Source organism: Nerophis ophidion, linkage group LG23, assembly GCF_033978795.1.
Source record: "Nerophis ophidion isolate RoL-2023_Sa linkage group LG23, RoL_Noph_v1.0, whole genome shotgun sequence".
NCBI lineage: Eukaryota > Metazoa > Chordata > Actinopteri > Syngnathiformes > Syngnathidae > Nerophis > Nerophis ophidion.
In genome coordinates, this window is record NC_084633.1 from 38,764,770 (window position 1) to 38,782,269 (window position 17,500).

Genomic DNA, 17,500 nt, shown 5'->3' on the forward strand with positions numbered 1-17,500 from the left:
AGACTAGTAAGGTTGTAAATACTGTATGGAGTAGACTAACCCATGTGGTTCCTGTGGATGTGAACACAAGGTGTAATTACTGTAGTGACTGAAACAGACATAGCATTATGTCAATAAGTAGATTAACCACCTGTGGCTTTGTGTGGCTTTGAAGTGAGCACTAGTTAGGTTGTAAATAGTGTATAGAGTAGACTAACCCATGTGGTTCCTGTGGATATGAACACATTACTGTTGTGACTAAATAACTTAGTGACTGAAACAGACAAAGTAATGTGTCAATAAGTAGATAAACCGTCTGTGGCTGTGAAGTGAAGAGTAGTAAGGTTGTAAATACTGTATGGAGTAGACTAACCCATGTGGTTCCTGTGGATGTGAACACAAGTTGTAATTACCGTAGTGACTGAAACTGACAAAGTAATGTGTCAATAATGTCAATAGGTAGATGAAACGCCTGTGGCTTTGAAGTGAGCACTAGTTAGGTTGTAAATAGTGTATAGAGTAGACTAACCCATGTGGTTCCTGTGGATATGAACACATTACTGTTGTGACTAAATAACTTAGTGACTGAAACAGACATAGTAATGTGTCAATAATGTCAATAAGTTGATGAACCGTCTGTGGCTGTGAAGTGAAGATTAGTAAGGTTGTCAATACTGTATGGAGTAGACTAACCCATGTGGTTCCTGTGGATGTGAACACAAGTTGTAATTACTGTAGTGACTGAAACTGACAAAGTAATGTGTCAATAATGTCAATAGGTAGATGAAACGCCTGTGGATTTGAAGTGAGCACCAGTTAGGTTTTAAATAGTGTATAGAGTAGACTAACCCATGTGGTTCCTGTGGATATGAACACATTACTGTTGTGACTAAATAACTTAGTGACTGAAACAGACATAGTAATGTGTCAATAATGTCAATAAGTAGATGAACAGTCTGTGGCTGTGAAGTGAAGATTAGTAAGGTTGTAAATACTGTATGGATTAGACTAACCCATGTGGTTTCTGTGGATGTGAACACAAGTTGTAATTACTGTAGTGACTAAAACTGACAAAGTAATGTGTCAATAATGTCAATAGGTAGATGAACCGCCTGTGGCTTTGAAGTGAGCACTAGTTAGGTTGTAAATAGTGTATAGAGTAGACTAACCCATGTGGTTCCTGTGGATATGAACACATTATTGTTGTGACTAAATAACTTAGTGACTGAAACAGACATAGTAATGTGTCAATAATGTCAATAAGTAGATGAACCGTCTGTGGCTGTGAAGTGAAGATTAGTAAGGTTGTAAATACTGTATGGAGTAGACTAACCCATGTGGTTCCTGTGGATGTGAACACAAGTTGTAATTACTGTAGTGACTGAAACTGACAAAGTAATGTGTCAATAATGTCAATAGGTAGATGAACCGCCTGTGGCTTTGAAGTGAGCACTAGTTAGGTTGTAAATAGTGTATAGAGTAGACTAACCCATGTGGTTCCTGTGGATATGAACACATTACTGTTGTGACTAGATAACTTAGTGACTGAAACAGACATAGTAATGTGTCAATAATGTCAATAAGTAGATGAACCGTCTGTGGCTGTGAAGTGAAGATTAGTAAGGTTGTAAATACTGTATGGAGTAGACTAACCCATGTGGTTCCTGTGGATGTGAACACAAGTTGTAATTACTGTAGTGACTGAAACTGACAAAGTAATGTGTCAATAGGTAGATGAACCGCCTGTGGCTTTGAAGTGAGCACTAGTTAGGTTGCAAATAGTGTATAGAGTAGACTAACCCATGTGGTTCCTGTGGATATGAACACATTACAGTTGTGACTAAATAACTTAGTGACTGAAACAGACATAGTAATGTGTCAATAATGTCAATAAGTAGATGAACCGTCTGTGGCTGTGAAGTGAAGATTAGTAAGGCTGTAAATACTATATGGATTAGACTAACCCATGTGGTTTCTGTGGATGTGAACACAAGTTGTAATTACTGTAGTGACTGAAACTGACAAAGTAATGTGTCAATAATATCAATAGGTAGATGAACCGCCTGTGGCTTTGAAGTGAGCACTAGTTAGGTTGTAAATAGTGTATAGAGTAGACTAACCCATGTGGTTCCTGTGGATATGAACACATTATTGTTGTGACTAAATAACTTAGTGACTGAAACAGACATAGTAATGTGTCAATAATGTCAATAAGTAGATGAACAGTCTGTGGCTGTGAAGTGAAGATTAGTAAGGTTGTAAATACTGTATGGAGTAGACTAACCCATGTGGTTCCTGTGGATGTGAACACAAGTTGTAATTACTGTAGTGACTGAAACTGACAAAGTAATGTGTCAATAATGTCAATAGGTAGATGAACCGCCTGTGGCTTTGAAGTGAGCACTAGTTAGGTTGTAAATAGTGTATAGAGTAGACTAACCCATGTGGTTCCTGTGGATATGAACACATTATTGTTGTGACTAAATAACTTAGTGACTGAAACAGACATAGTAATGTGTCAATAATGTCAATAAGTAGATGAACAGTCTGTGGCTGTGAAGTGAAGATTAGTAAGGTTGTAAATACTGTATGGAGTAGACTAACCCATGTGGTTCCTGTGGATGTGAACACAAGTTGTAATTACTGTATTGACTGAAACTGACAAAGTAATGTGTCAATAATGTCAATAGGTAGATGAACCGCCTGTGGCTGTGAAGTGAAGACTAGTAAGGTTGTAAATACTGTATGGAGTAGACTAACCCAAAACGCCCGGTTTATTTTTCATCTTTTTCATGAAGTTTAAATGACATGCCTGTTGTACGTCCAGCAATATAAATAGAAAAAATGGCAGTGTATGACAGGATCTTAATATTCTAAAATAAGTAATGAAATTGAAACTTATTAATAAAGCAAAAATGAAATTGAGTTGGCAAAGAAAAGGGTAAACTGAGTGAGGTGATATCTATAAAGTATGTCCTGTATTTATTCACTTCCTTGACTTTGGTGTTCAGATGAAGAGTCTGCTGGAGAGGGAGGCTTTGGGGGAGGATGCGCCCCCTCCAGACGAACTCTTTCTTTTCCCGGCTGAGAGCAGCACCCTGACCACGCTGCCTGGGGTTTCCCGCGTGGTTCACTCCAAGGCCTCTTGCACGGTTCACTGGCAAGAGAGCGGCAAGACGCGGCCCAACGCCAAGGAGCTACCCGCCGCTCAGATCCTGGGCATCCACACGGCCGCGCCACGGACCGGCGCCAAATCGGCACGAGGAACCCCAGGTTCAGTCTCGGTGACCCCGCAGAGTGACTGTCGTAAAACCGAGCCCCCCGGCATTGAAACGTGGCCTGAGGGTTCTGTCAAGGCGGAGGAGAAGAAGCCTTCCACTCTGTCGCCTTCGCAGCAGGCGGCCATTCCCGCAGAGGAGGCGACCGGACTTTTTGAGGAGGCCGGCGGTGGCCTGGCCGGGACCAAAACCGTGGACAACTTGTGTAGCGGTGCAGAGAGCTGCCTGGACCAATGCAGGGAGGAGCAGGTCTCCTCCGGCCAAACTCCTCCAGCCAAGCTCTCCATGGGCGGCCCAGAGGACGCCAAGGAGAGAAGCGTCCAGCAGATCAGGGAGGACGGCTGGAACCTCCGTGACGCAGAGAACGTGACGCTGGCAGAGCTCTACCTGATGTTCGGCAAGCCTGGCAAGCTGCAGCTGGAGTACGAGTGGCAGTCGCCCGCACATCTTCACCAAGACGGAGGAGCAGTGTCCTCGCAGCCCAGACTACGTGGGAAACAACGCGTCTTGAGCTGCCTGCTGAGACTGCTCACCAGCGAGATCAACCCCAAACCCTTGGTAGGCAGTCCATCCTCTAACGACCGTAGCTTCCACACCCATTCCATTCCATATGGAAAAAACATTTCCCATGTATTAGTGGCAGATATATTCCTTGTGAAATGTGGTATTTACATACCTGAATTGTTTCCAAATGGCTGATCCAACAAAACATAAGTCACTAGCTGCGCAAGCTAGCTCTCCCATCAGCTAAACAGACTGAAGAACTCCATGCTGACATTTTGGTGAAATTACTGAGGAATTAGTAAAAGTGAAACAAGTTAATAATACCAAGACAGACACTCGTAAACATGTTAGCATGTTAGCTCACGACACGATAGCAGGTACAAATGTGCATGAAAACACTCCTCCAGACATCACACATGGGACGCTTCAGGAAGTAAGAATTGTTTTAGTTATATTGTAAAACTTACAAATGTTGCTTGGAGTAAAGGATGAAGAATCCATTTGAGCAGAACTTATGTATACGAGTAGAAGAGAGAACGGCACTTCTACTTTTGGTTGAAAGCACTAAAAAGCAGGGCCCTGCAGAAAGCTGGCGCCATAGCACAAACAATAACACACTTTTTTCAGCATATTTGCTTGTTTTTTTAAACCGTCTGCATCATGGCCGTCAGCGAAGAAAAATGCACAAATTACCCGCACCGTTTTATAACCCGCAGAGAGCAAAGCGTAGGAAAAAAGTAGCGGAATTTGTTAATTATTTTGTTTCTGAAGGCATATTGTTGCAATAATACAAGGTTTGTACTTGCTGTGGTCTTGTCCACTCTCCTCCAGGCTCCAGAGCTGTGCTCCACAGCCCCGGGTCCTCAGGACGAGCACAGCCCTACAGGAAAAGGCTCCACGGCGGGTGTGCGCAGCCCCAACTGCGGCCGGCTGCAGGCATCTGTCCGAGGGGGCAGGTTACACCAGCCAAACACCTCAGGTATCTGCCAAGTCCATGGTCACATTGTGCGTTCCAGTAGTGCTAGTTGACTTTGTACTGGAACTCATTAACCTAACCAGTAGAAGTTGGAGTCCATGGTCACATTGTGCAATCCAGTAGTGCTAGTTGACTTTGTACTTCAACTAATTAACCTAACCAGTAGAAGTTGGAGTCCATGGTCACATTGTGCAATCCAGTAGTGCTAGTTGACTTTGTACTGGAACTCATTAACCTAACCAGTAGAAGTTGTATGTGTGTGCTTTTAGGGATGCAACCACTCCCGAAAGTTCCTGTTACCATTTCAAATGAAAATCTTAATCGTGATTGAGAACCCCAATTTGACAAGGTCAGACTGGTGATACTGCTCATTTGCTGGCGAAAGGAACTAGCAGCTAACACCACTAATTGCTAGACGGCATCGTCATTTGCAAAAATTGACTAAAAATAATTTCAATATAATTTTATTGATTTTTTTCTTTAGGAATACATTTTTTGAAAAACATTTTGCTACACCTATACGTCGTCAACAACTACAAGGTTTTGTAACTTGAAATCTGTTTTCAAAAGATTTGATTATAATTTTTATACCAAATAGTGTGAATGTGTTTGAATGCAGAATGGAATGGTTAGCCCAAGAATGGGACTCAGACTGGTAATGCTGCTCATGTGCTGCAGAAGAAGCCAGCAGCTGGCGACGTTAATTGCTAGCTAGCGGCTTGAAAAATGTTGACGTAGTAACACTTTGACTTTAAACGGGTTTTTCGGGAAAACCGGGAATTTATACGAAAAGAAAATTGTATTTTTATTGTGCCAACTAAGAGGAGTGTCTTGAAAATGTAAACTGTGAAAAATTCCAGGAATAGGTGAAAATAGGGCTTTTTTTGAACTTGTAAAATGGTAAGTTGATTGTCCAAGGTGAGTGGAGTCCGTGGATGTTGGCACGGTTGCAGTCGGCTGACAGATGTGGAAAATGTGCTAGTTCCAAAGATGGCCCATTCACTTCCAATGGAAACAATTACCTAGAAAACCGAGAATTGTGGGTAATCGAGGATATTTGTTTAATTTTAAGATTCCTGGTCGAACCGAATGTTTTCATACTTGAGTAGTTCTGATGGATGAAAACTGTGGGCCTTGGGATAATAATAAATAGTAGTAAGGATAATAAATACATGTTTATTGGTGTAGAATATTATTTAGTGAATGTTTGGACATTCACACAATAATACAAACCCTGTTTCCATATGAGTTGGGAAATTGTGTTAGATGTAAATATAAACAGAATACAATGATTTGCAAATCCTTTTCAACCCATATTCATTTGAATATCCTACAAAGACAACATATTTGATCTTCAAAGTCATAAACTTTATTTTTGTTTTGCATATAGTAATGAACTTAGAATTTCATGGCTGCAACACGTGCCAAAGTAGTTGGGAAAGGGCATTTTCACCACTGTGTTACATCACCTTTTCTTTTAACAACACTCAATAAACGTTTGGGAACTGAGGAAACTAATTGTTGAAGCTTTGAAAGTGGAATTCTTTCCCATTCTTGTTTTATGTAGAGCTTCAGTCGTTCAACAGTCCGGAGTCTCCGCTGTCGTATTTTACGCTTCATAATGCGCCACACATTTTCCATGGGAGACATGTCTGGACTGCAGGCGGGCCAGGAAAATACCTGTACTCCTTTTTTTACGAAGCCACGCTGTTGTAACACGTGCTGAATGTGGCTTGGCATTGTCTTGCTGAAATAAGCAGGGGCATCCATGAAAAAGACGGCGCTTAAATGGCAGCATATGTTGTTTTAAAAGCTGTATGTACCTTTCAGCAATAATGGTGCCTTTACAGATGTGTAAGTTACCCATGCCTTGGGCACTAATGCACCCCCATACCATCACACATGCTGGCTTTTCAACTTTGCGTGGATAACAGTCTGGATGGTTCACTTCCCCTTTGGTCCGGATGCCACGATGTCGAATATTTCCAAAAACAATTTGAAACTTGCACTCCTCAGACCACAGAACACTTGTCCACTTTGCATCAGTCCATCTTAGATGATCTCGGGCCCAGAGAAGCCGGCGGCATTTCTGGATGTTGTTGATAAATTGCTTTTGCTTTGCATAGTAGAGCTTTAATTTACACTTACAGATGTAGCGACAAACTGTATAATTGACAGTGGTTTTCTGAATTGTTCCTGAGCCCATGTGGTGATATCCTTTAGAGATTGATGTGGGTTTTTGATACGGTGCCGTCTGAGGGATGGAAGGTCACGGTCATTCAACGTTGATTTCCGGCCATGCCGCTTACGTGGAGTGACTTCTCTACATTCTCTGAACCTTTTGATGATATTATGGAGCGTAGATGTTGAAATCCCTAAATTCTTTGCAATCGCACTGTAAGAAATGTTGTTCTTAAACTGTTTGACTATTTGCTCACGCAGTTGTGGACAAAGGGGTGTACCTCGCCCCATCTTTTCTTGTGAAAGACTGAGCATTTATTTGGAAGCTTTTTTTATACCCAATCATGGCACCCACCTGTTCCCAATTAGCCTGCACACCTGTGGGATGTTCCATATAAGTGTTTGATGAGCATTCCTCAACTTTATCAGTATTTATTGCCACCTTTCCCAACTTCTTTGTCACATGTTGCTGGCATCAAATTCTAAAGTTAATGATTTTTTGCACAAAAAAATATATTTATGAGTTTGACCATCAAATATGTTGTCTTTGTAGCATATTCAAATGAATATGGGTTGAAAAGGATTTGCAAATCATTGTATTCTGTTTATATTTACATCTAACACAATTTCCCAACTCAAATGGAAACGGGGTTTATAACAATAACAATTATAATAATGATAATAAATACATGTTCATTGGTGTAGAATATCATTGTGTGAATGCTTGGACATTCACACAATGATAATAAAAATATATCAGATTAAAAAAAAAATGCATGTTTGCACTTCAGAAACTTGTGTGTGACTTGATCTCCAGACTTCTTGTGTGTGTGATGTTGTCATTACTGCCACAAGTGGTGGGAGTGTGTATTGCAAGAAATGGTTGAGCTTGCAAGCGTGAAATGACATGTAAACAGGATGTCCTCCTTCAGGTGCACGCCACCTTCCCCGCTCCCTGCTCTGCTCCTCGGCAGCGGCCAGCGACTCGGAGGGCAACGTGTTTGCAGTGCCCACCACCCTCCCCCCCAACAGTTCCCGCCACAACCGCATGTTCTCCCCCAACAAGGAGGCGGAGCTGGCCTTGAGGCAGCAGCTGGACTCCATCAGCGTAAGAAGGCCACACCCTTGTAGCTCCCAACACAAATCATCCCTTGCTTCGTCTTCCTAGATGCAGTCCGATCTTTTCCTGTCAAGACCAAGAAAACCTCGAAACAGACAACTCCGGAAGCCACTTGTCGTTCAGGTGAGTCCCCCTTGGTGGTTGCAAGAGTCCAGTGCTGACAATGTTTCCCCACAGCGAACTCTTCTACCGCGAACCACAGGAGACACTCCTCAGCACGTCTGCTCCTTCTCCATCCTCTCCAACTCCTCTGCCACAGGTACTTGGGTCACACTTTGGCCAAGGCAGTAATACAGCATCAATCACAAAAGAAACAGTCACTTTTTGACAAAAACAATAGAAATAGCGATGTTGGGTCTCACGACATCTTGGAAGATGGGGGTTAGGATGTAAGAAGCTATCTCCACAGGGGCCCAAGGAATGTCAGCATAGAAGTCCTTCGACACGCAACAGGCCCATGCAGTGAAGAGAAGCAATGCAACATCAACTGTTATTCATACTAAAATGGTTGTTAGACATAGGGCTGGGCCCATCAATATATATCACGTAATTCAATCAATCAATCAATGTTTACTTATATAGCCCTAAATCACTAGTGTCTCAAATGGCTGCACAAACCACCACGACATCCTCGGTAGGCCCACATAAGGGCAAGGAAAACTCACACCCAGTGGGACGTCGGTGACAATGATGACTATGAGAACCTTAGAGAGGAGGAAAGCAATGGATGTCGAGCGGATCTAACATGATACTGTGAAAGTTCAATCCACAATGGATCCAACACAGTCGCGAGAGTCCAGTCCAAAGAGGATCCAAGACACAGCAGCGAGAGTCCCGTTCACAGCGGAGCCAGCAGGAAACCATCCCAAGCGTAGGCGGACCAGCAGCGCAGAGATGTCCCCAGCCGATACACAGGCGAGCAGTACATGGCCACCGGATCGGACCGGACCCCCTCCACACGGGAGAGTGGGACATAGAAGAAAAAGAAAAGAAACGGCAGATCAACTGGTCTAAAAAGGGAGTCTATTTAAAGGCTAGAGTATACAAATTAGTTTTAAGGTGAGACTTAAATGCTTCTAAAATCTAAAATTGATATCAATATAAAATGCTTCGATAAATTGTTCGATAAATATATCGTTTTTTTGGTCGGAAGAAACCGGAAAGAATGAAGCATGCTTAGGCTTTGAAACGCTAAACAGCCAACTGTGTAACAGTGTCAAATATCCGCTTTGTTGATTCTCTGCACGGACTGAGAAGTGAAAGTAAAGATGAGAGAGTGAACATAATGTGGATAAAAGAGGGAAAGTGGGGCAGTTTTGACGTGTTTTTTGTCAAATGCACCGGAGTCCCTCCTCTTTTCTCTTCAACCCATGTTTGGATGCACGCAAACAACAGCTAGGAACTCAAGTGCAGGACTCTGTAACTTAAATGAAATAACAGACTATAGCAAATGTGCTTCTTTAAAACTACAATGTGGTCCAATAATATTTAAATCGTAATTACTGCATAATAAATATTCATTTCCATACTTAAATAAGAATAACCAAATAAATGTTACACAGAGCACAGCTGTAACTTCCTGCCATTAAACCTGCAGGAAATACTTCTTCTCAGGTGTCTACATGTGGACATGGCGCACTATTTTATTACACTTGATGAAGCATTTCTTACATATTGATGATTAGTAACATCTTATTGTGAAGTCTTACACTTGATGAAGCATTTCTTACATATTGATGATTAGTAACATCTTATTGTGAAGTCTTCAATGTGTTTGTTGACATAGTTGCAGTGTTTCTGTGTGCTGACATTTACTTTCTGCCTTGATAGCTGAGGGAATATAATCACAGGAAGTTACATTTACAATGAAAATATGAACATTCCATTTTTTTTTTCTCCTGGCCAATATTAAAATATCAATAATTATCGATATGGAGCAACATAACAAAAGGTATATTGTGATACAGTTTTCAGTGCTAGTTGAACTAAAATATTCATTTGGCTGTAGGTCAACTTGCATCTTTCTCCTGGACTTACACTCTCCACTTGTCCAACGTGCTCCTTCTCCTCAGGAACTGGCTCTTTCCGGCCAATTCAGACGCGGCTGGCTCCTCCTACCTCACGCCCTCCACCGTCCATAGCTTCTTCTCCTGCAGGGACCAGTCAGCTGTCCAGTAGGTCCCTCCTCCTCCTCTTCTGCTTGTGTTCATTCACCAGTCCAAGTACAGGAAGTAGATGTCATCCCTCAAACCAACATGAGTGCATTTGATACACATGGATTCAAATACAGTGCTTGGAACTTTAAATAACTTTTCCATGTGAGCGATGAGGTGTGTGTGTGTGTGTGTGTGTGTGTGTGTGTGTGTGTGCAAGTTGAGGATGTACATTTGAAGAATGGAAGTCATGGCAAGCAGAAAAAAGTGTATATATTAGGGGTGGGCAAATTAATGCGTTAATTATGAGTTAACTCATCAATCTATTAACGCCGACAATTATTTTATCGCACATTTGCGTATGTTGTTTACATGCTTTTATTTTGTTAACGCCTTTTCTTAACAAGATGGCGTCGCCCGGCGTCGAGGGGCTCTTGGTAAAGATGGAACATTTGGCAAAAATACCGGACAATTCTGCAAATTTCCTGGCTGGCTTACAGCGTGGTCACTCCGGGATCACTTACGACCGCCAGACAATTCTGGATGTGGATAGATCGGGCCGTTTTGGACTGAATGACGCGTGCTTGCTAGACCGGCTAGCTAGCATGGGAATACTTTGCCGGCTACATCCAGCGGCTTGTGAAGCAGCGGAGTATTTGTGTTGTCTGTCTATTTATGAATAATGCAGACCAGGAGTGTTGGCTGAGTTCTTAACGTTTACTTTCAGAGCGTGCATATCACAACATACAAGATGCCGTCATGGCGACACAACCTATACCGGGCTACCGCGCATGCTCGTCACTCCTGTTGCATGCTGGGCAGGGTAGTTCTTTTATTCCCTGGCTCATAACATCACAATATAGTACCATGTATATGCGTTCAGTTTATCAAAGCACCAAGCAAACAATCAGAAAATTCCCATCATATCAATTCCTAGATATGGTCATAATTATTTTAAGTGCACTACGCAGAATAAACACAACATTATTAATATTGCTACTACGGATAATTTGATCAAAAGTTCCCTAAAAAAGCCCACTACCTATAATATAGGTTTTTTAAACATAAGATCCCTGATAAAAAAAAATGTTTCTGCTGTTACCTGAGAAATTGCCTGTTCAGATGTTATGATTGTGGCTCAGAGATTTGTATGTAGATTATATTTATTTTCCATAACAAACAGGATAACTTAAATACCCTGGCAGTGGCAATAAGCTTAAATGTTTGTATTTACATTTTTTGAGTTGATTTTCATAAAATATGCTATTTAACTGCTACTGTTTAACAAGGACTGATTTAAATTGTGTTTGCACAACAAATGTTTTGGCGCTTTTGTTCATGTGGGAGAATATTCCAATAAAGGTGCACTACACACTACTTTTGAATTCATTATTGGGCTTTGCTTATACAATGCAGTTAATCGCGATTAATCAGAGAAATAGTGCGATTAACTTCGATTACAATTTTTAATCGTTGCCCAGCCCTAGTATTTATTTTCCCTCCAGTTCACCCTGAGTCTATAAAGTAGAATGTGATTCAAGGAAGTCACGAATCCATGGATGAGTAGAATAATGTCTAGCTGCAGCCTAATAGGGAAAGATTGAGTAGTTAGTCACTCATATTGTGATACTATTGATAATAATCATCCTCATGACGTGAAACATCTCATCTTTGCTTGCTTGTTTCCGTCCCACTTGATGTGTTTTCCAGGTGCTATCGACCTGGCAGCCAAGACGGCGGGCATCATCCCTGCCAGTCCTTGTCGGGGGCCACATTCTCCCACGTCCACCCCTGCCAGTCCTTGTCGGGGGCCACATTCTCCCACGCCCGCCCCTGCCAGTCCTTGTCGGGGGCCACATTCTCCCACGCCTGCCAGTCCGTGTCGGGGGCCACATTCTCCCACGCCTGCCAGTCCTTGTCGGGGGCCACATTCTCCCATGTTGCCCTCTGCACAGCTGCTGGATGCTGAACAACACCTGCAGCACCACCTGCCAGAGGTCAGGGAACACACACACATGTAGTGTGCTGGGTCACCTGGTGTAAAATAAACCCAAAGCAAATATGAAAATAGAAGACAATCCAAGGCCAAGTCACACCAACACAGAGTTTGACAGAAACATATCTGCTGTTAGAACCACCTGTCTTTAACATCACTACACTATGGTCATGTACACTATAGAGATGTACACTATAGAGATGTACGCTATAGAGATGTACATTATAGAGATGTACACTATAGAGATGTACACTATGGTCATGTACACTATAGAGATGTACACTATAGAGAGTACACTATGGTCATGTACAATATGGAGATGTACACTATAGAGATGTACACTATGGTCATGTACACTATAGTCATGTACACTATAGAGATGTACACTATAGAGATGTACACTGGTCATGTACACTATGATCATGTACACTATAGAGATGTACACTATGGTCATGTACACTATAGAGATGTACACTATGGTCATGTACACTATAGAGATGTACACTGGTCATGTACAATATTGTCATGTACACTATGGAGATCTACACTATGGTCATGTACACTATAGAGATGTACACTGGTCATGTACACTATGTCCAAGTGCACTATAGAGATGTACACTATGGTCATGTACAATATTGTCATGTACACTATGGAGATGTACACTATAGAAATGTACACTATGGTCATGTAGACTATAGAGATGTACACTATAGAGATGTACACTATAGAGATGTACACTGGTCATGTACACTATAGAGATGTACACTATAGAGAGTACACTATGGTCATGTACAATATGGAGATGTACACTATAGAGATGTACACTATGGTCATGTACACTATAGTCATGTACACTATGGTCATGTACACTATAGAGATGTACACTGGTCATGTACACTATAGAGATGTACACTATAGAGATGTACACTGGTCATGTACACTATGATCATGTACACTATAGAGATATACAGTATGGTAATGTACACTATAGAGATGTACACTATGGTCATGTACACTATAGAGATGTACACTGGTCATGTACACTATGATCATGTACACTATAGAGATATACAGTATGGTCATGTACACTATAGAGATGTACACTATGGTCATGTACACTATAGAGATGTACACTGGTCATGTACACTATAGAGATGTACACTATAGAGATGTACACTGGTCATGTACACTATGATCATGTACACTATAGAGATATACAGTATGGTAATGTACACTATAGAGATGTACACTATGGTCATGTACACTATAGAGATGTACACTGGTCATGTACACTATGATCATGTACACTATAGAGATATACAGTATGGTCATGTACACTATAGAGATGTACACTATGGTCATGTACACTATAGAGATGTACACCGGTCATGTACAATATTGTCATGTACACTATGGAGATCTACACTATGGTCATGTACACTATAGAGATGTACACTGGTCATGTACACTATGTCCAAGTGCACTATAGAGATGTACACTATGGTCATGTACAATATTGTCATGTACACTATGGAGATGTACACTATAGAAATGTACACTATGGTCATGTACACTATAGAGATGTACACTATGGTCATGTACACTATGGAGATGTACACTATAGAGATGTACACTATGGTCATGTACAATATTGTCATGTACACTATGGAGATGTACACTATAGAAATGTACACTATGGTCATGTACACTATAGAGATGTACACTATGGTCATGTACACTATGGAGATGTACACTATGGTCATGTACACTATGGAGATGTACACTATAGAGATGTACACTATGGTCATGTACACTATAGAGATGTACACTATAGTTATGTACACTGGTCATGTACACTATAGTCATGTACACTATAGAGATGTACACTGGCCATGTACACTATAGAGTGTACACTGGCCATGTACACTATAGAGTGTACACTGGTCATGTACACTATAGAGATGTACACTATAGTTATGTACACTATGGTCATGTACACTATAGAGATGTACAGTATGGTCATGTACACTATAGAGATGTACACTATGGTCATGTACACTATAGAGATGTACACTGGTCATGTACACTATGGTCATGTACAATATTGTCATGTACACTATGGAGATGTACACTATGGTCATGTACACTATAGAGATGTACACTGGCCATGTACACTATAGAGTGTACACTGGTCATGTACACTATAGAGATGTACAGTATGGTCATGTACACTATAGAGATGTACACTATGGTCATGTACACTATAGAGATGTACAGTATGGTCATGTACACTATAGAGATGTACACTATGGTCATGTACACTATAGAGATGTACACTGGTCATGTACACTATGGTCATGTACAATATTGTCATGTACACTATGGAGATGTACACTATGGTCATGTACACTATGGAGATGTACACTATGGTCATGTACACTATAGAGATGTACACTGGTCATGTACACTTTAGAGATGTACAGTATGGTCATGTACACTATAGAGATGTACACTATGATCATGTACACTATGGTCATGTACACTATGGTCATGTACGCTATGGTCATGTACACTTTAGAGATGTACACTATGGTCATGTACACTATAGAGATGTACACTGGTCATGTACACTATGGTCATGTACACTTTAGAGATGTACAGTATGGTCATGTACACCATAGAGATGTACACTATGATCATGTACACTATGGTCATGTACACTATAGAGATGTACACTATGGTCATGTACACTTTAGAGATGTACAGTATGGTCATGTACACTATAGAGATGTACACTATGGTCATGTACACTATGATCATGTACACTATGGTCATGTACACTTTAGAGATGTACAGTATGGTCATGTACACCATAGAGATGTACACTATGATCATGTACACTATGGTCATGTACACTATAGAGATGTACACTATGGTCATGTACACTTTAGAGATGTACAGTATGGTCACGTACACTACAGAGATGTACACTATGGTCATGTACACTACAGAGATGTACACTATGGTGATGTACACTACAGAGATGTACAGTATGGTCACGTACACTACAGAGATGTACACTATGGTCATGTACACTACAGAGATGTACACTATGGTCATGTACACTATGGTCATGTACACTTTAGAGATGTACAGTATGGTCATGTACACTATAGAGATGTACAGTATGGTCACGTACACTACAGAGATGTACACTATGGTCACGTACACTACAGAGATGTACACTATGGTCATGTACACTACAGAGATGTACACTATGGTGATGTACAGTATGGTGATGTACAGTAGTGCAAAGTACAGTATTTGTTCTTTCACAACAGAAGGATGTTCCTCCAGCTTCTCCTGGCGTGAAGGAGGGCGGAGACTCTCTCCTGGCTCCGCCCAGTGTGGCCTCGCTCCTGGACATCTCCCTGCCGGGCCCCCCTGAGGAGTCTCTGCCCCCTGGAGAGAATCCAAGCCACATCAGCGACTCCATCATCGAGCTGGCCATCAACTCCGCCCACTACGGTAAGCAGGAGGCCATGGCGGTGAGAGGACTGGATGATCTGATGTTGTGCTGTCGACAGCAGGCGAGGAGGCCAAGATGACCAAAGTTTCTCCCTCGGTCAGCCCGTCCAGAGGCTGGATCCCCTCGCCCGGCCACGACCCCCAGTGGTACCCCACTGACTCCTCTGACTCCACCCTGGGATGTCTTCTCTGTGAGTCTCCACCTCCACCTCCACCTCCACCTGTCTCGGAGCTCACAGCCTGTCCTCCTTCTCTGCAGCCAGCATGGGCCGACGCACCCCCCGCACTTTGTTCACCCCCAGCCTGCTGGACTGCAACTCCCATGATTCCTTTCACTCCCGCGGCCTTCCTGACGTGGGCGAGGTGACCCTTCTCTCTTTTCTCATGTCTGTAGGCCAGGGCTGCTTGTATCGCACATGATATCACACACAAGTAAACACTCTGCAGGGATGCTTGTATTGCACATGATATCACACACACACAAGTAAACACTCTGCAGGGCTGCTTGTATCGCACATGATATCACACACACAAGTAAACACTCTGCAGGACTGCTTGTATCGCACATGATATCACACACACAAGTAAACACTCTGCAGGGCTGCTTGTATCGCACATGATATCACTCACACAAGTAAATACTCTGCAGGACTGCTTGTATCACACACAAGTAAACACTCTGCAGGGATGCTTGTATCGCACATGATATCAAACACACACAAGTAAACACTCTGCAGGACTACTTGTATCGCACATGATATCACACACACAAGTAAACACTGCAGGACTGCTTGTATCGCACATGATATCACTCACGCAAGTAAATACTCTGCAGGACTGCTTGTATCGCACATGATATCACACACACACAAACACTCTGCAGGACTGCTTGTATCACACACAAGTAAATACTCTGCAGGGATGCTTGTATCGCACATGATATCAAACACACACAAGTAAACATTGCAGGAGTACTTGTATCGCACATGATATCACACACAAGTAAACACGCTGCAGGACTGCTTGTATCGCACATGATATCGCACACACACAAGTAAACACTCTGCAGGACTGCTTGTATCGCACATGATATCACTCACACAAGTAAATACTCTGCAGGACTGCTTGTATCACACACAAGTAAACACTCTGCAGGGATGCTTGTATCGCACATGATATCAAACACACACAAGTAAACACTCTGCAGGACTACTTGTATCGCACATGATATCACTCACACAAGTGAATACTCTGCAGGACTGCTTGTATCATACACAAGTAAACACTCTGCAGGACTGCTTGTATCGCACATGATAACACACACAAGTAAATACTCTGCAGGACTGCTTGTATCGCACATGATATCACACACACACAAACACTCTGCAGGACTGCTTGTATCACACACAAGTAAATACTCTGCAGGGATGCTTGTATCGCACATGATATCAAACACACACAAGTAAACACTGCAGGACTACTTGTATCGCACATGATATCACTCACACACACAAGTAAACACTCTTCAGGACTGCTTGTATCGCACATGATGTCACACACACAAGTAAACACGCTGCAGGACTGCTTGTATCGCACATGATATCACACACACACAAGTAAACACTCTGCAGGACTGCTTGTATCGCACATGATATCACTCACACAAGTAAATACTCTGCAGGACTGCTTGCATCACACATTAGTAAACACTCTGCAGGACTGCTTGTATCGCACATGATATCAAACACACACAAGTAAACACTCTGCAGGACTACTTGTATC

The 17,500-nt window shown here is 42.0% G+C and overlaps 1 protein-coding gene across 4 annotated transcripts in view; it reads left to right on the forward strand.

Moving 5' to 3' along the window:
* cramp1 (cramped chromatin regulator homolog 1) overlaps positions 1-17,500 on the forward strand; it is a 67,706-nt gene that overhangs the window by 45,054 nt on the left and 5,152 nt on the right. For 3 of the 4 annotated variants that reach the window (XM_061884475.1, XM_061884476.1, XM_061884473.1), the window contains exons 10-19: positions 2,991-3,815; positions 4,593-4,740; positions 7,851-8,026; positions 8,087-8,161; positions 8,216-8,297; positions 10,111-10,212; positions 11,902-12,188; positions 15,532-15,718; positions 15,778-15,909; positions 15,978-16,081. In XM_061884475.1, the coding sequence (XP_061740459.1) occupies positions 2,991-3,815; positions 4,593-4,740; positions 7,851-8,026; positions 8,087-8,161; positions 8,216-8,297; positions 10,111-10,212; positions 11,902-12,188; positions 15,532-15,718; positions 15,778-15,909; positions 15,978-16,081 (2,118 nt within the window). The remainder of the gene's footprint in view (positions 1-2,990; positions 3,816-4,592; positions 4,741-7,850; positions 8,027-8,086; positions 8,162-8,215; positions 8,298-10,110; positions 10,213-11,901; positions 12,189-15,531; positions 15,719-15,777; positions 15,910-15,977; positions 16,082-17,500) is intronic. The other variant, XM_061884474.1, reaches the window with a different exon arrangement.